Source organism: Hippocampus bargibanti, linkage group LG14 (genome assembly GCF_051943395.1).
Source record: "Hippocampus bargibanti isolate YZ-2025 linkage group LG14, ASM5194339v1, whole genome shotgun sequence".
NCBI classification, from domain to species: domain Eukaryota; kingdom Metazoa; phylum Chordata; class Actinopteri; order Syngnathiformes; family Syngnathidae; genus Hippocampus; species Hippocampus bargibanti.
Genome location: NC_142747.1, coordinates 5,312,740 through 5,337,163, shown reverse-complemented (window position 1 = coordinate 5,337,163; position 24,424 = coordinate 5,312,740). Strand labels below are relative to the sequence as shown.

The following is a 24,424-nucleotide window of genomic DNA, read 5'->3' as shown; positions in this document are numbered from 1 at the left end:
AAGCCAGCAATGTCGCTGGTGTCTGGAAGGGCCTGAAAAACATCTCAGGCCACAAAAGCCCAATGACATTGAACGAAAAAGACAAGGACTGGGCAGATGAACTCAACCGCTTTTTCAATCGGTTTGACAAGACGCCAGCCGCTCCCGGCCCACCGTCAACTTCACCTGTAGCTGCACCTGCACCAACTCTCACTGTGGCTGTACCCTCCCTGCCCCCTCTCACGACCAGGTTCCTGCCTGTCTGTCACAACTGCGCAGGTGAGGAACCAACTGAGGAGGATGCAGGTGAGGAAGACAGCAGGTCCGGATGACATCAGTTCCCGACTCCTCAAGACCTGCTCCGACCAGCTGTGTCACATTGTCCAGCACTTGTTCAACCTGAGTCTGAAGCTGGGCAGAGTTCCACAGCTGTGGAAAACGTCATGCCTGGTCCCAGTGCCCAAGATTGCCAACCCAAAGGAGCTCAACAGCTACAGACCGGTGGCGTTGACGTCTCACCTGATGAAGACACTGGAGAGACTCGTCCTCGCCGACCTGCGACCGCTGGCAAGCTCATCACTGGACCCGCTACAGTTTGCCTACCAGCCCAGCATCGGTGTGGAGGATGCCATCATCAACCTCCTCCATACGGCGTTGCTGCACCTGGAGAATGCTGGGAGCACAGTGAGGATCACGTTCTTCGATTTCTCCAGTGCCTTCAATACCATCCAGCCAAATCTACTGGGGGACAAGCTGCGGCATGGAGTCGACATCACCTCACATCCTGGATTACAGATTACCTCACAAACAGGCCACAGTACGTGAGGGTAAATAACTGTGAGTCGGACAGGCTTCTCTGCAGCACCGGAGCGCCGCAGGGAACAGTCCTGGCTCCATTCCTCTTCACCCTCTACACCTCGGACTTCAACTACAACACCCCAACCTGCCACCTTCAGAAGTTCTCTGACGACTCAGCTATTGTCGGCCTCATGACAGAGGGAGACGATAGGGACTAACAAATGACTTTGTGGACTGGTGCCAGCAGAATCACCTCCAGATCAACACCGGGAAAACCAAGGAGCTGGTGGTGGACTTCTGCAGGAAAGAATCCTCACCTGCACAATTGAACATCCAGGGTTCGGACATTGAGAGGGTAACCTCCTACAAGTACCTGGGTGTTACTCTCAACAATAAACTGGACTGGACAACAAACACGGATGCCCTAATAAAAAAGGGACAGAGTCTTCCTACTCAGGAAACTGAGGTCTTTTGGAGTTCAGGGGTCACTCCTAAAGACTTTCTATGACTCTGTGGTGGCTTCAGCCATCCACTATGGCATTGTCTGCTGGTCAGGCAGCATCACCACCCGGGACAGAAAAAGACTGGAGCGCCTTGTCAAGCGGGACAGTTCTGTCGTGGGCTGCTCGCTGGACTCTCTGGAGGAGGTGGGCAACAGACGGACGCTAACTAAACTAAAAGCTATGATGGACAGCCCCTCTCACCTCCTCCTGCCCACCCTGACAGCACTGGGTAGCTCCTTTAGCCAGAGACTATTACACCCGCGCTGCAAGAAGGAGAGGTACCGCCGCTCGTTCCTACCGACTGCTGTCAGGCTTCACAATTCTCAATGATCACATGTGAAAAAAAGAAAAGGAAAAAAATGGACACTTGTAAATATGGGTTGTTGCAATATATCAAAATGCATTTCTTGATTCTGCACTATGTACATTTTTTTTTGTCTTATGGAACGGTTTTGCACATTTACATTCGCACAGTATACAGTTGACATTTTTATTTTGTTATGCTTAGAATATCTTGTTTTCTATCCTTTCACCCCACCCCCATCCCTTTTCAATTGCTGCTGTGGACTGCAAATTTCCCCATTGTGGGATGAATAAAGGTATTCTGATTCTGATTCTGATTTTTTGTAGATCTGGAGCAAGCATACGAGAGGGTGCCCAGAGAAGAGCTGTGGTATTGCATGAGGAAGTCTGGAGTGACAGAAACGTATGTCAGAGTGGTGCAAGACATGTATCATGACTGTAAGACAGTTGTGAGGTGTGCTGTCGGTGTGACTGAGGAATTCAAGGTGGAGGTGGGACTCCACCAGGGGTCAGCTCTGAGCCCCTTCTTGTTTGCTATGGTGACGGACAGGCTGACAGATGATGTTAGACAAGAATCTCCTTGGACCATGATGTTTGCAGATGACGTGATCTGAAGCGAGAACGGGGAACAGCTGGTGGACAAACTAGAAATGTGGAGATATGCCCTGGAAAGGAGAGGAATGAAGATCAGTCGCAGCAAGACGGAATATATGTGTGTGAATGAGAGGGATCCCAATGCAAGAGTGATGCTACAAGGAGAAGAGTTAAAGAAGGTGGAGGATTTTAAGTACTCTGGGTCAACTGTCCAGAGCAATGGAGAGTGTGGAAAAGAGGTGAAGAAGCGTGTCCAGGCAGGCTGGAGCGGCAGGAGAAAAATGGCAGGTGTGATGTGTGATAGGAGGGTTTCAGCTAGGATGAAAGGAAAAGTGTATAAAACAGTGGTGAGACCAGCTATGATGTTTGGACTGGAGACGGTGCCACTGAAGAAAAGACAGAAACCAGAGCTGGAGGTAGCAGAGCTGAAGATGTTGAGGTTTTCTTTGGGAGTGACCAGGTTGGATGGGATAAGGAATGAGTACATTCGAGGGACAACTCATATTAGAGCAGGGGTGCTCATTACGTCGATCGCGATCTACTGGTCGATCGCGGAGGTAGTACTGTTCGATCGCAGCGTGACAGTAAAAAAAAACATTTGTCAGCCTATCGAACGTCCCAGGGCAACAATTCAGATGACAACTGAATTTTTACCTTTAGGTCGCCGTGCATGCGTAAACAACGGCGCTAAACGCAGCAAAATTTACAAGTTGGTCAGCGACCCCTGAAGGGAAAAGCCGAAAGGAAAAGAAGATTATTATTATTATTATTATTATTATTATTATTATTATTATTATAAACTGTGCAACCAACATCGTGCTGGCACACTTTCTTAACTTGTTCACTGCCGGTCCTGAATTATTTCGGGAATTGACAATATAATGTGCAGCGCCATTGTTTGGTTTCTCTTGTGGGGGCGGGAGGTGGATAAAGCACTGGTCAGACCTCTGTTTTTCCCTCCCACGAGGGGGCAGCATTTACCTTTTGTACAGTCGCCCCACTTGCACCTCATATTACTGCAGGCCCATATATCTTAGGAATTAACTCTTTCTTCTGATGAAAGAATAGTGTGTAAGGTTTGTTAAATTGAATGGTTATGTCGGCCTAAAAGTCAATATTCTGTGGGTCCTGCAATTTGAGTGAAAATGACCAAAACCCTGGCACTGGAGGCATTTTTGCATATGCTGGCAGAGAATGAGTTACAGTAAAGTCTCGTTATATCGATATTCAAGGGAGTCCGAACAAATATCGATATAACCGGGAATATCGATATATCCGATCCTGCGCCGAACTGCATTAAACAAAAGCCGCCAAAAGAGGGCAGCCAAGCGCCATATAAGATACGGAGCTGGCCATTAGCTCCCCTTTTTTTTTGGGTAAGAGATGTTCCCCCAATGTTGCCTCAAAATGGCACATATAATTATTTAATGATTGTAAACATGTATGCTTTAATCTTCAGAACTACAGTGTATTTGAAACATATTCATAACTGGATGTGTAACAAGAAAGCATATTATCCGAATCTGAAGCCATTGTTTGGATTCACAAGCAATGCAAGACGTCTTGGCGTGAAGTCATTTTTATTTGCATTTGAATAAAAAGTGACATCGGCTGTCCTTTAATACACAGTATGGAATGTTAATAATTTTCAAAATCATCGCGCTTCAGCAGACAAAACAAGAAACATTGTTGCAAAAAACGATTGCATTCATATACAGTACAGTGGGCATGTACATAACACAACAGGGAAACTGCAACGCTTACATCTTACTGTATTATGTATACAATTTAAAAAAGTCATCAATCTTCTTCTGCTTCCCATTTTTACCTTTTAACACAAACACTTCAATCTCGTCTGCTACACACGAGCTAGCGTCTGAAAATGAAAACGGCTCTGCTACACGGGTGCTGGGCACGTAACCAAGTCACCTGACCAAGTCGACCAATGGCGCGACTGATGGCGTGACACGTAAACAAGACACGTGACCAAGTTGACCAATGGCGCGACCGATGGCGTGTCACGTGACAAAGTCACACGGCCAAGTCAACCAATAGCGCGACCGATGGCGGCTCATGTGACCAAGTCGACCAATGGCGCGACCGATGGCGGCTCACGTAACAAGACACGTGACCAAGTTGACCAATGGCGCGACGGATATATCGATATAAACAACAAAAATGGCCGGCGGGGGATGAAAAGGAGCACCATAATAACCGGATTATCATAATAACCGAGTATCGTACTAAACGGTACTAATTATACATAAAAAGACTAGAAATGTGCAAGGGAAATGAAAATAGTATCGTAATAAGCGGTACTATCGATATAACCGATATCGATATAACGAGACTTTACTGTAGTTTGTATTTTCCTGCAAACAGATGTCCTACAGCACTACACTGCTTCTTACATGTTAGTAAAACCGACAACTGGTTTCAGTGATGAGACGATTGTGCGTTGTGAGTTGAATTTTTATTTCACTAACGTAACATTAATTTGATGACAGCGTTTTGAGCAATGATGCGCACATAACACATATTGCAAAATGAATTCACGCCTTGACTTCCACTTTAACATGTAACACACTGGAATAATCACTCAGAATCCTCTTTGACTAGTGATCCATCAATCGAGCCTTTGCTGACTTTGATCACAAGAGGGAGAAAAATGCTTGAAACGGGGCCATTTATGAATATTTTTACCCCGCTTCAATCGCATATTCCACTAGTTCTTATTAAGAGATCTTCATTTTCCTTGCCACCTTTAAGAGAGTCAAATTGAATGAGTCACAGCGAACACGGGACACAGCGTGATGCCAAGCTTGCGGCACCGAGGGACTCAGTGGGTACAAATGCGAGGCTATAAATAACGGCGTCTACCTCCTGTCTATCGTTTCCCGGCTTGTTAACAACATTCCCTAATTGACACCACCAAGGAGCAAAGCCTGTCGAGAGGGTCATACATCATATTGTCTTATCGAGATCAAGCGCATCCATCGACTTTGAAGCACCTTACAATTGTGCTAATTGGCATGCACAGAATAAACATATGGTTATGGAAATTCTGCAATGGAGAACTCATTTCTTGTAAAAAGACTGGTTTGTTTACTTATGAGCAAGATAAAACAAAAAGGCGTGTCAAGATTGTGTGGGCTATGTTTGAGTTACGCGTGGAATATATTAGCAATGCCAGACAATTAAAGCGATGTGTGGCATAACAATCAGACACCCGTCCAGTCAAAAAGGTCACAACGCAAACCGTGGCATTACAATCCCACCATGTTGTATGCAGCCCGAAGATAATTCAAATCATGACGAAAGCACATCATGATGTGTGTGAATTAGTCACTGGCAATCGTCACAAGACAATAATGAATTGATTGTTATACTTTTACCATGCCAAAAACGAAAATCATCATTGGTTTTAAAAATTTCGACTGGATATTAACTCATTCACTGCCATTCCACTGCCATTTATTCAGGAATTGAAAAGCATGACGTGGAATGCCATGACCTAATTTGTTCGGGTTTTGGTTTTTCTTGCGGAGGGTGTGGGGGGGGGATAAAGCGCCAGTCAGACCTTTGGCAATGTTTTGCCCTTTCACAAGGGGGCAGCATTTGCCTTTTGTCCATGTTAGCGCTTTGTTACAGCTGCAGCTGTTGATGAAAAAGTTTCTTCAGCCGTCATCTGTACTGTACGTCTGTACATCAACTGTACGACTGAGAGCTTACACAGACGTATAGCTGCAGCTGTTGTTAAAGTGCTATATAAATCACTATGGATTTTATTGTATTCTGTATACCCAACCCTATCTCAAGCCCAGATAACTCCAGACCCATATAACTTAGGAATTAACTCTTTTTTTTCCGATAAAAGAAGAGAGTCTAAGGTTTCTTACACTGAATTGAATGTTTATGTATTCTTAAAGGACAACCAACACCATTTTTTGTTTCCTAACTGACATCAGAAAACGTTTTATTGCATCTAAAATACCTAAAACACGCACGCTGATATTTTTATTCCAATGCAAAACACAATCAAAATGACTTAAAGTGTCCAAAAAACTGCCACAAAATGACCTCGGAAGTGGGGATTTTCAGAAAGTCCCGTCCCCAGTTCGTGACGTCACGCCAGGACGTCTTGCCTTGCCCAAGAATCAAAACAATGGGCTCACGGAGTTCAGATTCGGAGAAGAAGTTCTAAAGAGGAAAGCATAAATGTTTGCAATCGATTAAAGAAGTCCTTCCCTATCAATTCGAGCCGTCTGGTCTCCAATGTAGAGTCCCAGAAAATGAAAAAGATGGCGCACAAGCTCCGTTGGAAATGGGCTGATTTGTCTGCTGGGAATTTATGTCAATTAGTATCAAATAGTAGTCTTGGTGCGACACACAACGATTCACGATCGCATTATTTATGTGTTTTTTCTTCTAATTTCACCATCAACATGGACCAACACGATGTTTTCAGACCAAAGTACCCAAAATGCATTGTGTGTCGCTTTCTCGGTCAGGTGCGTTCCGAATGTGACGTCACGTCAGACATCGTCATCAACTCGAAAACAAGACTTCCTGATTATTCAGTGCGAGTCTTAAAACGTAAAATATAGCTATAATCGGTGGAATGCACACAGTAGAAGTCATTTGAAGTGATTTTACAAATTATGGACACAACTTGTATTCTGTGGGTCCAGGAATTTGAGTGAAAATGACAAAACCACTGGCATTGGAGTGGACACATTTTTCCACATCGTCTGGCAGTGAATGAGTTAATTGATACCAAATTAAGCCTCGGAAACACAGCTTTAAAAAAAAGCAAGCAGTCAGCTCTCAAATTGTACTGAGAAGTCAAAGCATGAAGGATAGTTTTCCAAGGTAGCTCAGAGGATAATCCTGTGAGTGTTTACCGAGCTGGAGGCTTCAATCCAAGGAAAGTAAAGCTGGTGTAAAAAGCAAGCGAACTTGGAAGGTCAAGCCCGGGAGTCTTTTTCTTCTTCGTCTCTCCATCATCAACACGGAGTCACAGCCACCGCTGTGAGCAACTGGCTTGATGAGCAATGCGGTAGCTTCCACGGACTTCCCCCTCCGGTCAAGATGAACAATCAAGTGTAGAGCGGGAATAAGTGTGCGGTGTCAAGGTCACATTCCCCGCTTAAATACGTAATAAAAGTTTACTTTTGTACGTCTGGATTTTTTTTTTAACTACAAAAATATTGGAAATATTTTTTTTTTTCAATTTGACTTTGATATAACCAATGGATGCAAGTATCGTCACTTTAGAAGATATACGGTCCTGAACAATCGCACTAAAGTGCATTCAAAAGAATTACTGCCAAAACTATGTATAGCATAACAATCAGATCAATCAGACTCTCAAAAGCTGTGTAGCAGAACAATGACACGCTGACGCAGCCAAAAGAATCACACTCAAAACGATGTATGAAATTTCACATTCACAGGCTGGTGTCAAAACAATCCGTCTCAGTATTATTATTATATATATATATATATATTTGCTGCAACGAAAACAATCATTCGCAAACCTGGGTGTGGCATAGCAATCACTCGCTGGTGCTATCAAAATAATAATAATAAAAGCTACCTGTGGAATGACAATCACACACCGGTGTCAAAACAATCATTCTCAGTGTTTTGTAAATGTCTTAAAATGCTGTACATGCATACATACATATTAATTTATAAAGTGCTTTAACAATTAAAGCTGTAATAAAGCGCTAACATAGGCAAAAGACAAATGCTTCCCCCTCTTGGAAGGGAAAAAAAACATTGCAGGAGGTCTGACCAGCGCTTTATCAGAAAAACCGCAAGAAAAAAACAAAACCCGAACAAATTTGGAAAATGGCGTTGCACATCACACTTCAATTCCCGAAAAAATTAGGAATGGCAACGACTGAGTTTATATACTGTACACTGTCCAGGAAAAGATGCTAAAAAAGTAATTTAATAGAATAAGATGAAAAGGCTGATTACATTCAAATTGTAAACAAACGAGAGTGCTTAAAACAATTCTTGATTGGAAGGTTATGTCACAATTTCTTCCTTGAGAGTTTTGAAAGGCGCTTATAAATAAAATGTCTTATCATTACACTGTTCAAGTGCACTTCAAAATCAGAGATGCAGTTTGATGTGTCAATGTATTTTTGACGCTGATTTCAAATATGTGTTAATTTTTGGATGGCACGCCCGGTTTTGCGATATTTTCATAATTCTTTCAATGTTTGCGGTTTGAAGTTTGCACAATAAGGATTTTCCGATGCATCACTCCTAACCATGTCGTTTCAGGAAGGAAGATTTTCCCACCTGTTGCTGTGTATGTTGATAAATGTTACACAATGTATTACATCTTGTTATTATTGTAAACTTGATATGATGATGATTAATCGTGAGTTCTGTTGTCTATAAAACATTATGGAGATAGAGTGTGTGGCGGGGTCAAAACTGTGAGTTTCGAAATTGTGTGGCATAACAATCCACTCTAAAAGCATCATGCGTGGCATTACTGGAATAAATCTTGATCTTGAAAGAACGTGAATGACACATTTGACTTACTTTAACACTAATACAGATACTGTGTTGATTTTCCAGCGAATGGGCTAATGCACATGCGCTGTATTGCAAAACGTTTTGTGGGAAAAATATCATAGTATCATATTTCGAGTGAATCCAGGTTTTTCATCGCAACTAATTGGACACATGCAAAAGCAGAACCGATGATGTTTCAAGCACCCTAACTATCCATAACAAGATGTGAGCGTGTATCGTAACAACAAAATGAAACCAACTGTTATTTATTTATTTATTTTTTGCATGAGAAATGCAAACATATGAGCGGCTGTTGGCCCGGCAAACCTGAATGGGCTTTTCAGACCCGTTGCTGCGCTCTTATAAACAATGTTTTTCTCACCACCGCGACAGGCAATTAAGTACTTCAGCATTACCACTTTGGGCTGAAGAGGCGAGCTAAAGGGTGCTTCAACACTTGTTATGCGGAATGACATCTACGGTATCCTGTGCCAAAAATTTCTCATCCGGCATGTGAACAAGCGCACGAGTGCTCAATTGTATCTGTCCAACAATGACAACATCAACAAAAAAGGTCCATTACCAAACACACAGCCAGTGGCAGCCCAAGACTTTTGCGCAGTAATTGCAACCAGCACGTTTTAGATGCGACTGAGCAACGTTGCGCCGCACTATGCAGCAGAAACCAGCGTTTGTCACCTTCATAAAACATTTATTCGGGACTCACAAGATGTAACAGCAGGCGAGGAAACGGTGTCTGATGGGAGGTTTGCGTCAAATACCCCTCTGGTAGAAAAGATTGTCATAGTTACAGTAAAATATGTCTTTTCGCCACGACCCAGAAAGGTCATGCCATAAAAGTGTTCGGCCTTGAGCCCAATTTTTGGGGGGAAGGCTGGAATGGATATATTAAATTTCTATTCATTTCATAAGGGAGATATACAGTAAAGTGTCGTTATATCGATAGTCCCGCTTATTACGATACTATTTCTATGCACGCACGGAGAAAATTACATGCGCGCAGGGTCGGATATATCGATAGTCCCGGTTATATCGATATTTTTCGGACTCCCTAGAATATCGATATAACGAGACTTTACTGTAATTCGAAATTCAATTTATTGCTCACAATGCTGAATTTTTCAATGTTTGATTACAAAGAAGGCAAACTACAGATATAGGACTTTCTTCAAAAGTTGGCCATTGATGCTTAAGCCACATATCAAAGTGAGACCCGCACTCAGCAACACTCCGTGGCAATGATGACCGTGGCGTTAAAGGGAAACGGAGAAAACCTTCGTAAGTGAATGTGTTACGCGCTGGAACTGCGCTAATTACTCAGTGAAGCGCAAGGTTGCCACGAATGAACGGGTCAAACGTTTTTACTTTCAATCGAACAACCGTGTCTCGTCGCGGCGCTTCTTCCGTACGTCTTTTGTTTGAGGGGATGAAGAATGACCTTCCCATTCAGTCGGGAGATGGGATTAAACAGGAAGGAAAAAAAAGAGTGCTGCTTTAACAATAAAAAAAGAGCAACAAAGGGTTTGTTCGTGAAATATTAAACCTCTTCCACCGCTCAGGGGGTGAGAAAAATAATACTCAAGTGCTTCTCACATTAGGAGACTTTTGATCATATTCTCTGAGAAAAAAAATACACATGTTGACATGGAAATGTGACTCATGTCTGAGATGAGGGAGTCAAATTTGTTTGCCGCGGTGTTGGTGGAATCTACTGACAAAACAAGACAAAATGTGATGCGATAAAATCAAAATCACAGCTTTGAATTGGCCCTAAACCAGAGCAGAGAGATTGTTTATATGCTTCCTCTATGAGTACCAGTTAAGAGCCGAATAGCGGCATTCTGGCTCAACTGGAGACGCTTCACGGAGGGGCGTCTGACTGCAGAGTAAAGTGTATTAAAGTAATCCAGTCGGGGTGTTTCAAAGTGATCTTGAGAAAGAGGAAGCTTGATTTAGTCAACCGCAAAAAAAGGTTGATTTAACAACGGCACCAACTTGCCATTCCAATTTCAAATCACTGTCCAGTTCAACACCGAAATTTGAGTTTGTTGGCTTTGGATAAGTTGTCCGATGTGCTTCAAAACAAAACAAGTTGATTGTCGTACCTGAATCCACTTATCTGGAATGGCCATTGCGAGACGGTAATCAAAACCAAGTCCACCTTCCTTCACTGGCCTACAGAGGGCGGGCATCCCCGAGACGTCCTGCACAAAAGTTGGATTTAAGGTTCAGGAAAGAAGAAAGAGAGGAAAGGAGGAGAAGAATACAACCTGGAGTGAAGCAAAGTCAGCAGTAAAATGTGTGGCGTCAAAAGTTTGATGAGCCCATTGAGGATTCACCGGGGAAACAGAGACCGGTGAAAGGGAGGGCGTGATTCATCACTGCTTTCGGCTTTAATGAGTATTCTTTCGACAAAGAAATCAATGGGCTTTTGTGGTGATGGCAATTTATTTTTTGTAGTGCTTGTGTCCTGATGATAAAAACGGATGAACCCAACACGACCCTTCATAAACTTCAAAAGTCGACCACATTTGACACTTTCCACGTTTAGTATTACGCGTCACTCAAAAGCGGTTAATGAAGGTTTGAAAACAAGTTTGACCCGGGATTATTTCTATTTGCATTCCTTCCTATGGGAAGGCCGTTTGGAAATCCGAACAAATCAGAAGGTCAAAAAGCTTTCGCCGGCGCAGATCCTCGGAGGCTCCTTTGGCCAACAAGGGTGACATCTCATTGCCTTGGCGTATTACTTCTTAATTACTGCGATGAATAGGCAAGGAAGCTGCGCCCGCCACTAATAGTCGCCACGGGCCATTGTCATTACAAAAGACGACCTCTACCTCCGCCACGGTGATGCAGTCAGGATACAGCGTGTGCAGGATGTGATTGGCCAGCATCAAGTACACCAGTGAGTCCTCGTCCACGTGGAAGCCAAAATACTCGCTGTAGTCCCCTGAGAAGCCCACACCTGTGGAGAAAATGGCCACACCTGTGACTGCTTGTACGCAACTCTGCCCCTCAACTAAACAATCGAGTAATGCTTGTGTTAAGGCCGCCTCTTTCTGAAAATGTATCTGTCTTTTTTAATTTTTTTGGCCTGTGTGTTTTTGTTTAACAATAGCAGCCATTTTCAGCTTTGGCATGTCTTACCGATGCCATGGTGGTGGTAGAGCATGGAGGTGACGCCGTCGAATCGGAAGCCATCAAACTTGTATTCCTCCATCCACCAGCGCAGGTTTGAGAGCAGAAAACGCAACACTTCCCAGCTAGCAATGCACACATGTGCACGCACACACACACACACACACACGCACGCATACACACACACACACACACACACACACACATACGCACACTGAAGGTCAGACACGGCAGTGGCTTTGAATTATTCACATGGCTCATCATGCACTTTGAACACTAGAAATTAATTTCCACCGCCGCAGGACATTCACATATTGATAACCAAAGCGTCATTATGTCACAGGCTCGGCGGCGAGGGGATGCGTTTCCATTAACGTTGAGGGCCGCACGCTGTCAGGTTTTCCCTGAAATAAGCAGCGGTAACAAAAGTAGTCACACTGGAGACTACATGACTAAAATATATTGGTTCATGGCAGCCTACAGTTGGACAGCAGGTGACAAATATAAACATCCTCTGCGGTAAATGAGCTACTTTTCTGACTGTAACGAACTTTACTTCTTTTACAAGCTCACATTGCAGCTCTTCCTAAGAAAAGTAAACCTCAAATCTGAAAAGACACTCTGAGCCGACAATAAGTTACACAAAAACAAATGACAATCACAACTGAAAGGCCCCGGAACTGTGCCCTGTGGATCACCTGGAGCAGTTCAAAATGAGCGATGTTCTCGAATGATGACAACAACATGAAAAAAATGAAATGACATCTGGAGCAGTTCAAAACGAGCGATGTTCTCGAATGATGACAACATGAAAAAAAGAAATGAAAATGCATAACATGCAACACAGATGGCACAATCGAATTCTAATGTAGTTGATGCAACTATCGGCCGACCTTAGAGGTCGGAAGGGCAGCACGTAAAGGCTGAAATCCGACCGAGACATGCGACAAAATAAAACAAATGGACTGCTGGTAAACTTTCATTCTAATTCAGATTGTTACTTTTCATGCCGTTTAGGCAGAGAACCGCAAAGGCCCGCGCATTGTGAAAATGTTCCTTTTGACTTTTTTCAAAAGGATGGCTGTCCTTTTAACCAATGTCTCCATGGCAACAGGCCAAAGATTTGCTCATGTAATGAGCGGAAAATGAGTGGCAAATGAGGGACACCCACGACGCCGATTAAAGCACGAACGTCTCACTCGGTGTACAACCAATTTTGCAACTTGGGCCATTGGGGTACCATACTGGGAACTAGTGCACCCATGCATAAAAAAAATAAAAATAATAACTTGTACGTAAATGCGTAATGTAGAGTCACTCATTCTAAAGACTACTTGCTATGTTTATTTTTTTCACAGCCAATAGATGTCATTGTGATTGGTTCAGATTAAAGGACAACCGACATCTTTGGACAAGTTGTGTCCATAATTTGTAAAATGGCTTCAAATGACTTCTACTGAGCGTATTATACAAAGATTCCACCGCAAATAGCTATATTTTACGTTTTAAGACTCGCGCTGAATATTCTGGAAGTCTTGTTTTTGAGTTGGTGATGAGTCCTCACCCTACGTTCCTGAAGTAACGCCCCTCAGCGAGAAAGGACATACCTTGCATTTTGCAATACTTTGTTTGGTCTGAAAACTTCGTGTTGATCTGTGTTGATGGCGAAATTAGAAGGAAACCACATAAATAACGCAATAGTGAATCTTTGTGTGCATTTATTTGATATTCACGGACAAAAAAATGTAAGGAAATAATCAGCCCGTTTCCACGGAGCTTTGTTGCCCTCTTCTGCCTCTTTTCGGTGCTACATTTCCCCCCCAAGATGACACACATTCGGGGCTACATTTCCCCCCTCAAAATGACACGGAATACATTCTTTGATCGATTGCAAACATGTATGCTTTCCTCTTCAGAACTATTTGAATCATATTCATACCTAGATGAGTAACAAGAAAGAATATTCTCTGAATCTGAAATCTGAAGCCATTGTTTCATTTCATTGTTTCAGCAAGGCAAGACGTCTTGCTGTGACACCACGAACATGGGGGCGGGACCTTCTGAAATTGGCCACTTCCGGTTTCAAATTGAAGTACTTTTTAGACACTTTAAGTCATTTTTATTGGTGTTTTGCATTTGACTAAAAATATCATACTGCGTGTCTTGGGTATTTTTGATGCTATAAAACATTTTTTCTGATGTCAGTTAGGAAACAAAAAGTGACGTCGGTTGTCCTTTAAATCAAGTACCACATTTTCCGGTGTATAAGGTCCACCAGATTATAAAACACAACCCCAATGAATGTTGTTCATTATTTTCTAACTTTGTGCATATATAAGGAGCACCGGATTGTAAGGTGCACCTTCAATAAATGAAAACAGTTTTCCAAATACAATATATAAATATACAAAAGTTTTCCAAATATAAGGCACAACACATTATAAGGTGTTGCAGTAGAGCAGTACGCACGACGTCTTCTACAGGGGTGGAATGGAGTCGGTGGCTGCTGACAGGAGTTGCAAGACCTTTTGTGGCTCAATATGACTTCACATCTAACCAGCACCTACAAAGCATAGGGTCATATTTGGAAAAAATGAAGGTTTTTTGGTGCGCCTTAAACGTCGGAAAATACGGTAAAAGTGTGATTGATTCGAGACCTTTTAGTGGAGATTTAGATGAGAGACCTTTTAGTTGGTGATGTTGCTCTCGTCATCTTTGATCTACCCTGGATGGCCGTCAGTCGCGACGACAAAACCAATGAGTTTACCTAATCCCGAATCAAATAGTAACCCCCCCCCCTGCTCCCGGCACCCTCCTGCATCGCAGCACAGCGAGGAAGCACTTTAACATTTCAGTGATGGGCTGCGGCCATTTCATCATGTCAAAAAGCTGTTGCAGCAGCAGCAACGACCACTCCAATAAGCTCTCAAACTGTCACATCCGTCGCCACACTTAACCGTTCTTGCTCTCAATAATCCCCCCCCCCCCCCAAACCCAAACCCCCCGCGCCCCTTGCCATCTTCTCTCTCACTCTGGTTTGCTCTCACCCTTGCAAGTTACAACTCGTCCTGAGCCTTCCTCCTCATCCTCAGGGATGTCTGACCCGGGCGTGTGCTGACAGGTGCGAAGCAAAATGTTACATCAGCGCAAGGAGGAGCACATTCGGGCCGAGCGGCGGATGAGCTGGGTGGTCACGCAGCTTCTATGATAAATAGATTAGGTCCTTCACTCTGCTGCACAGAGCCAACAAAGACTCCGGCACAGTGCATCCTCCGGGGATGGAGATAATAGCAAACCAGAGAGCTCAATGGTGGTAGGGGGCAGAGAGAGGAGGGTGTGTGTGGGGAGGGTGGTGGTGGGGGTGGGGGGGTCACCGGGATGGAACCGTGCTGCCACATTAGGAGCCACAATGCCATTCATCATCAAGCCCAATTACGGGCCGGGTGCCGGGCTCCCTGGTTGGAGAACAGATACGCAGCTCAATGAAGTCATCGCTCAGTCTGCAGCGTGAATGCAGGTGCAAATTACAAACTACGCAGTGCTCTTGCTTAAGCACGGCAGCGAAACGCAGTTAGGGGAGCGCTAATGGAATAAAGCAGTGCTAACAGAGTCATATTGCCGGTGGTGGAGCATCTTAGATGTATTTCGGAAACTTCCACTTAATGCATTGAAAATAACGGCTGACTGGGCTTAATCGTCCACGTGTAGCGTGGACATGGAGGTATGATGAAGGAAGTGACCCACGTCCAGTGATCTGGGGATGATGATGGAAAAATGAAGACATAGTGACATCACTAACCATCTGAACATCCATGGAGAGACTGTTAAATGGCAGCCACAGACTTTTTTTCGGGGGGGGGGGGGGGGGGGGGGGGGGGGGGGGGGGGGGGGGGCCCATGGTCGGTGGGATAAATTACTGTATTTACTGGGTTCCGTTCCGACCAAACGGTCGTAAGTCAAAATGGTCGTAAGTAGAAATCCAAACAAAATGTTGAATAGAGACTCTGTGCTAAATGACTTGCAAATTACCTGATTCGGACGTCACGGGGGCGGGTGTGTGTCTGGGTCACCGGTGTTCTATCGGTTGCCCTCTCCTCGCCCTTACCCCGCTCTCCGCGCCGACGTGTGGCCTGACCCCGCGGCCGTCTGCGGTGCCGACACGCTCGACCCACGACCTCACCCCAAAGCAGAACGAACTGTCGAGCAATCACACGGTTGATTGCTGTGCGAGAGTGAGATACTGGCTGGCTGGCCAAAATTGTATGCGTTGCCGGGATTGTAGCGCAGAATTAAAATAAAAAAAAAATAGGGTCTGCCGATCGTGGTCCTAAGTACGGGTGGTCGTAAGTCGCGCCGGTCGTAAGTCGGATGATACATGTATGTCAAGTAATATTGAGCCACAACAGGTCTCACAACTACAGTTTGCAGCAAGCCACTATTCCATTCACCCCCCGCCTGTAGAAGTCATAGGTCATGTGTCACCCCACCCTCTACTGTAGCGCCTTATAATATGGTGTGCCTTGTATTTGGTAAAATGCTATTCATTTTTATATTATATTAAGTTTACATTTTTCATTCATTGAAGATGTGTTACAGTCTAGTGTGCCTTATATATGGAACATTTTTGAGAATACACCATTTATTGAGGGTACACCTTATACTCCGGTGCACCTTATACACCAGAAAATATGGTACGATAAGAGATTAATCGACTGACTAGATAATATATTCTGAATAAAATAACTTGCTTTTGTCACCCTTAATAATATCATTTATAAAATAACAAAATATGTCACATTTCACTGGTTAACAAATGTTTAGTTTTTTCTTTTTTTTTAGAGCTACAGTAAAATCTTCTGAATTTTTCAAGATCTCCAATACACAATACAGTTCAGCAATAGGTGGATTTTTTTTTCTTTTGGTGTAATATATTCATATGTAAAAATGAAAAGAACTAAGAGGCTTATGAAACTACAATCACAGGTTAATTCCTGTGAATGGTGAACATCAGAAGATTCTCTCAATTCTTACATGCACTGCTTGCAAGAGTCACCATTCAAATAGCAGACTGCTTCCTTCAGCCTCATCTTCATGCACAGTCGCTGCTTATCGGGTTTTATCCATCGCCACCCCCTCCCCCGTCCCAACCCCTGCTATCGTCCCTCATGGCTGCCTTCCAGCCGAACACGACGGCGACCCGTTTAATGCGATGCCCCCGACCGAGTTCGCGGGCAGACGGAGGGTCAAGCTGTCACGACGATGGTCGATAGATTGAAGTGCTGAAAATGTGGGGGATACGAAAGGAAATGTAAGGGCATTGCTGATGGAGGGCTTGCATGGGTAGCCCCCATCCGCTAAAAATGCTTGTTCATACATCAAAAATATGTTTTCTTTTTTGGGGGGGGTTGTCTCATAAAAAAAAAAAAAAAAAAATAAATAAATAAATACATCTGAGAACTTGTGGGTACTGAGGATAGATTGAGTGGACGGCATTAATAGTTGTGAAATGCAGAGGAAGCGTGAGCACGCGATTAGCATGCAAACCTCTACTTTTAAAAAAACTGATTTTAATAATCCCATTTCATAGATTAGATGTTTTTCTACCTTACTTGAAATTAGAAATCAAGCCGAGTTAAGATCATTAACCATAAATTCTTTTATTCTAGACCAAGAGAAGATAAATATGGCATTTCCAATTGCCCCATGTACAAATCATTATCAGATCGGTGCGGCTCTGAAAAAACACAAATATAGATTAATCCTGGCAGAGGTGCAGTAATTATTTCTTTGTGCTCACACTCAGCATGAAAATACAGCGGTGAAAAGGGAGTTTTCAAAGGCCTGGCCCCCCTCCGCCCTATATTTTAAGAATCCACAGGCACATTGAAGTCGAACAGAAGCGAATGATCCTGGAGAGGTGGTCGGATTACAAGTTCCTCAGAAGTCTCTCTCATCTGCGTTCCGCAATCCTGCGAGGTTTCGGTTTCTCAGCCTGCCAGCACGCCGGCGTGCCAAACGTGTCGCCTTGATTTACTTAGCGGCTGTCTCAAGGTGACTTTGGCATCTTTTAAAAGGAAACGGCGGCCAATAAATTAGGCTGACATCCGCCGGTTGTTGTGAGCACGCCCTCGTGTCGGCGCATTCGAAAAGGGTTTGGGATTTTGTTCTTTTTTTTTTTTTTTTGGGGGGGGGGGGGGGGGATTATATCAGCTAAACAAACAAAATATCCTTCCATGTTTTCAAGGACATTCAAGTTGGACACAAATACTTCGGAAAATTTTAATTAATAATTAATCTAGTTCAATATTTTAGAAAGCAAAAGTACACACTTCTCACGGTCAGTGACAAGAAGAAGCCCACAAGCTAAAACTGTTCGCATTCAGAGTATTGGGTCGCTGAGAGTATCAAAAATGGATGTATGGTATGAATTTCGAACAGCGGTGATATGCAAAAGTCCAAATGTATAGGCTTGTCGGCATCTTGCCGCCTACAATTTTACGTTCCAGCAAATTGCGAAACTTCGTTGACAAAAATCTTGTACTTGGCTTATTTTAAAGGGTTTTGAATCATTTCTGTAAATGTCTATGACATTTTTTTATTAAAATACAGAAAAATTCCAGAATTACACCACATTCCACATGTGTTTTGACTTTCGTTGGAAAAGTTATGTTGCGGAGCTGCTTTGACACATCTTTGTCTAAAATTGACACACTGGATGTCTAAAATTGGTGCAATTAAATCTCTGACGTACTATGGCACAATGCTTAAAACAAGGCGAGGCTTTGGGTTCTGGGGCTGCTTTGTTATTTGTAGACTTTCAGGGCACTCCGGAGAAGATGCTATGAATCAGAAAGCTTGGCCTCGGTCTCAGACCAAGACCTGCAAACCATCACAAACCGAGGACCCTCTATTTTTTTCTTACCTGGAGTAGTTGAAGAGCCGGCTGTTCCAGAGGATGTGCTCCCCGCGGGGAGGTGAGTGGAAGTAGCATGAGTCGGAGCCGTCAAACATGTTGAGGCCGTCATCCGTGTTTTGGGATGCGTGGCTGTGGACCACATCCAGCAGCACCACGATGCCCATTGAGTGCGCCGTGTCAATCAGCTTCTTCAGCTCATCTGGATTGCCGTAGCGACTGAGGAGGACACCAAATACAGAGTTTAATTATGTTTGAAGGTTCCTAACAGTAGTTCTAACCTACTGCTGTTGAACTTTCCTTAAAACTGCTCATGTGAGATGGGCAGCCATTTTAATTTCCTTTTCAAGATAAATTCTGATCCATTGTCAATCAAGCGCGAAAATTTTGTTATTGACTATTCAGGCCTTGCTCGCATCCTACTTTCATTGCCACCACACTGGCAGCACGTAGATGGTCAGTACACTTTTTCCATCCTCACGGTTATCATCCCATCGGCCTCCTTGTGAAGCAGCACGCATAGGGCCAGCATTAGCCGCTTCCCGGTATTCAAGCGCACCGGTTTTAAATGACACTGAGAGATCAATCATGGGTGAAATTACACTATATACCTTTCACTCGGGGGTTTAGGCTATACTCCAAAAGGCAAAGGAAGAGGCGAGGGAAGGAGGGATGAGGGAGGGGATCTCTGACAGAAGATAAACACTCAGACTAGTCGAGCTTTATCAGAGCCCCGCTCTCTGGATTAGCTGGAAATGTGTTTACAGAGAGATTACTGAGGGGGTCAGGCGCGCTCACCTTGATCGGACGGCAGGCAGGAAATTGCTCACCGTGTTTTTGTCTTGCCGGCTTGCGTTGCCAGAATGATACGACCCGACAACTATTTGGAGTCAAGACGCAAATTGCGTGGAGATATCGGGATGGTCATTACCGACATGGCTCAATTGAGACGCAATGCTTGGAGGATTATTGTTCAATGTCTGAAGCAATTGATTTTGATGGACATTGGATATAAAAACGATGCTTTGAAAATGATATTTCAGATTTACTTTGGTATAATCAACACCAGAGTTTGTCCTCACCGAAGAAAGGTTTCATACCTGGAAGCTGCAAAGAAGCTGGTGACCTGATAGCCGAAGCTAGCGTAGTAGGCATGCTCCATGATAGCCATCAATTGAATGCAGTTGTAACCTGGAAACAGCACATACGCACGATATGGATCACCCGCTTCAGATTTTTCATGCTTTGACACGATCCCGCTGTCTCCATTGAAAAGTTTTCAGCGTGATTCAGTGGCGACGGGGGCAACGTCTCTGTCTGCCCACGCCACCTCATTTCTTGCCATCACCGCGGGTCTTATTTTCGTCTCTCTCTGTGATTTGTAGGGTGTCAGTGGACATACCTAACCAACAACAGTTCTGAGAATATGCATCAATAATACAGTAAAGTCTCGTTATATCGATATCGGTTATATTGATAGTACTGCTTATTACGATACTATTTCTATGAGCGCAAGGAGAAAATTTACATGCCGCAGGATCCGATATATCAATAGTCCAGTTATATCGATATTTTTTCCCAACTCCCGAGAATATCGATACGAGACTTTACTGTATTTAAAAAAAAATATATTTTTTTTTTTTTTTTTAGCAATTGCATATTTCATGGAACCCCATGGAGAGCCATGCATGGTCGTTGATTCTTTTCTGACACACTACCAAGAGTCATGCACTTATGAATGACATCTTTCAACCTCCTCCCATGAGAGTAAAAGACAATCGGAGGCTTTTGGGCTGCCGGCGAGAGCTACACAGGGAAGCCCTGCGGTTGTTTTGCCACTGCCCGCATGGCACCCATCATTGCTTCACATTGGAGAGGAACCAAACAAACGCCTTTTGGGGGGTAGCATGTCAGCATTTTTATATAAACGCTTCACCTTCTGGCGCACTACGAATGGGAATTCCCTGAGCTGCGGCGGGCAGACAGTTTGAAAGGAGTCATGCTGCGGGGAAAGCATTTATCAGATGGCTCCTGTGCATTATCACAACAGAAGACAAATAATGCATTTGTTTTACAACTTGAAACGGTTCCCGGGTGGCCTCATAACATATTTGTGACACCCTTTAGTCAAAATACCCCACAGATAAAGAATTAAAGCATTACTGTAAAAGCACGAATTGCATTTTCACTTTAAGAGGCAGTACTTCTGCACAGTGTCACAGAATGAAGAAAAAGAAAATAAAAAGAAGTCCAAGGTGGTGCGCGAGTAGGCAGCTGCAAGTGCTTTTACAAGCCTTTTATGTTGTTTTTGTGTTGCTTTTGTGTTTTCTTTTGTTACTTTGAGTTGTTGTGCATCATGTGGAACAGATACGGATTGTTTTTCAGCATTTTTGGCCACGACAATTCATCAAGAAAGAGACTCTGCTGAGCAGTTGTGCTTTTTCGGCAGCATGAATATGCCAGCACTGTTTTTGATTTGGGAGGAATATCAGTGCCATTTGACTGTCATCGCTGGACACCTATGGGGTGATTGTGCCTGTATTTTTTGTGCCTGTAATGAGCAGCATTTTCACAGCCCCGCTTTGTTCAGCGGAAAGGTTGGACAGTCTGCAGCTGAATGGATGCATGGCTTGAGAAGCCCGCGAGGAGAAGAAAGGAGTGTCAGCGTAGAGCGCCAATGTGTATGTGGAACTGTCGCAGCTTGGAATTGAAGCGGATTTACGTGGGACAGGAGCTGTGAAACAGTCTCTTTCCGTCAATCGATGCAACAGCTTTGTGTTTGCTTTCGACATTTAGCTTGTAGCAGACGTGCACATTTCACCATGACGTCCCCGATCCTCTGGTAAAAAGGACGCTTTGATCCTCTCCCCTTTCATCTAGAAATGCTTCATACAACAAAGAGGGTGTACAAAGTATTAGTATTAGTATTGTATGACTGTCTGTGTGTTTGTATTGTAGTATTATTTGTTATTTAGTTTTTGTATTTCTTTTGACTTCAAGATGGTGCCGTGAGAGTGGCTGCCTTTCCAGCAGCTCTGTATTTTTTTTTCTAATTCTTCCTTTCCTTTCTTCTTACTTTCATCACTTTGCTGCTGTGAAATGTAAATTTCTCCACTGCAAATCTAATAAAGGCTAACACAATCCAATCCAATGACACTTCTGATGCATAAAAGGCCTACCAAATACATTGTAACAACACCTATCCGCAGTAGCCAGCAAAACCCTGAAATCTATCAACCCGCGTCGAGGTAGCAAGTTAAGGTGATCACATTTCGATCTTTGTATGGATTGGATTGGATGGATATGCCTTTATTAGTCTCACAGTGGAGAAATTTACTTTTCACAGCAGCAAAGTGATGAAAAGGAGTGAAAGTAGAAAAACAAAAGCAAAGTTAGCCTGGGTTGTCAGTGGAAGGTTTGGAAGCTACCCATACAGTGCAATTTTTTTTCTTATCGGCTTTAGGACATCATTGATTTTTTCATAAAAGATGATTTAGAATTGATATTAAAGATTTTGTGGATCATAAAATGTGCCTTTTTAAATGTTCAAAAAATTAATAGAGACAATCCTTCCCAAAACGAAGGGGTGGGAGATGATGATATATAAGGAGGCATTCCAAATGCTGCTGAATTATTTATTTATTTATGTAGAGATGTTATTTTATGTTATTTCTTCATCCAGTTGGCACAGTGGTCAACGGGACAAAATTTGTGGAGGCCACAGTCATTGAAAATTCTTATTCCATCTTGTTTTTTTTTTGTGTTTTTCTTTTAATATATCGAACAGAGACGCCATCGTTAATGAATAAATGAAGGTGCAAAGGAGTTGATAAGCAGTCCTGCTTCACGTCAAGCGCCACATCTTACCCAGATCTTTTATATGAGGCAGCACGTTTCTCGTGAAGTTGCCGTATGATGCAATCTTCCCCTCAGGTGACGCAATGCCCACATGGGCCTCGTAGATCCTCAGGTGCGTGGGTTTCATGGGCTGCGGGTGGATGTGCTGGAAAGGAAAGTGAAAATGGAGCAACAAAATCAAACAAACAAAATCCTCCCTGCGCTGTGAAAAAATCTGAAGAAAAAGGATGCTGTGGTGTGAATCACAGTATCTGTTGATCCACGGGAGATTTGTTTGGTGCCAACATTCTGATGGCTACACTGAAAAGATTTGAACCCACAATTTAAAGCACATGATTTCGCCACCTGAACATTTAGTCCACAAAGCTTCCTCTCTAGGATAGTTAAAAGAGAAATCGAAGGTGGAAGGAGTGAGAAAATGGCCCTCATGATGACTTGTTCACGGTGGCACCTCGTTACTCAAAGCCATGTTTCTCCCACATTTGAAAGCTGGGGCAAAGAAAAAAAAGACTTGTAATTTCGTGATCATAGTTCCAATTATGGCTTGTTTCAGCAAAATTTTCTCAAGCTGGAGAGACTATTAAAGATACATTCAATCCAATCCAACAGTAAGAGTAGAAATCATCCAAGATGTTTGCAAGACGGAGAGCAGCAAGCGAGCAAACACTTTAGCTGGCTACGAGCACACCTAAAGATCTTGTGGAGTCACTCTCAAGTAAGTAATCATCACCTGCGTGGTGAGTGTCACAGTCGCAAAGGGGTGACTCCACAAGTAAAAGTGAAAAAATAGAGAAGTCATGCTAAATGCGACACGAGCATACGATGGACATGGCTCGTGGATTTACCACTGAAAATAAGCAACTCACGGAATGCTGTGTGATGTTTTTATTGTTAAGTAAGACCTTTGTTTCAATTCCTCAAGATTAACCTGAAATAATAATAATAATAATAAGAGTGATCCACAGATTACAAAATCGGATTAAAAAAAACAAACCTACTGAAATGGCTGACTTCCTGTTTCAAATTTCAGACACTTTTGCGTTCTCTTTTGATGCACCCAATTTCATATCCATTACTAAAACTGGGGTCCGGTGGCTACTTTGAACTACAACCACCCTCCCCCTCCCAAGGCACTAATTTTTGAACCTCGACTATCAACTGACGCTTGTGCGAAGGTAGGGGTTTCATGTAATATACACTAGCCCTTTTCAGTCACCACAATACAATATGCACATTTTGGAGCATGCAGAGGACCCCACCACCCAAAAAATGCAATTACCACATTGGAAGAATCATAAACAGTGAATCCAAGATGGACGCTTACAATGTAAGGTTGTGGGGGGTCCCAGTGAATCCAGTCATAGATGACGGACTTCTCATGCCTGGTCACATATTTGGCCCAAGGCGATATCCGGTAGAGTCGCTCACCGGCCTTGGTGTGAACCACCACCTGGTCAAAGAAGACAACCAATTAATTATGAGCAATGGGCAGTGAACAGCAGCAGAGGACAGTTAATCTCGACACAAAAGTAGGGCGCACAGTGACGGTTGTGTCATGTTGAAAACAATATGGTGGGAAACAATATGATATTGAGCTTGTCCTTTAATTAATAGAAAATATGTAATGATTTTTTACATTTTCTATTATTTATTTATTTATTAAGAAAATTACTGTGATCAAGCTGACAATTTTGGACACACTTTGTATGCATCAAGTGCTTAAATCAGGAGTGTCAAATTTTTGGTCAAACTAATTTTTGTGATGGGCCAAATT

General features: G+C 43.2%; 1 protein-coding gene across 2 annotated transcripts in view; it reads right to left on the bottom strand.

Moving 5' to 3' along the window:
• LOC148888074 (1,4-alpha-glucan-branching enzyme-like) overlaps positions 1-24,424 on the bottom strand; it is an 80,126-nt gene that overhangs the window by 44,539 nt on the left and 11,163 nt on the right. For both annotated transcript variants that reach the window (XM_089013825.1, XM_089013826.1), the window contains exons 4-10: positions 23,975-24,100; positions 22,660-22,795; positions 19,893-19,983; positions 18,802-19,011; positions 11,889-12,004; positions 11,579-11,706; positions 10,844-10,942 (exon numbers count right to left, since the gene is read on the bottom strand). In XM_089013825.1, coding sequence (XP_088869951.1) covers positions 10,844-10,942; positions 11,579-11,706; positions 11,889-12,004; positions 18,802-19,011; positions 19,893-19,983; positions 22,660-22,795; positions 23,975-24,100 — 906 coding nt within the window. The remainder of the gene's footprint in view (positions 1-10,843; positions 10,943-11,578; positions 11,707-11,888; positions 12,005-18,801; positions 19,012-19,892; positions 19,984-22,659; positions 22,796-23,974; positions 24,101-24,424) is intronic.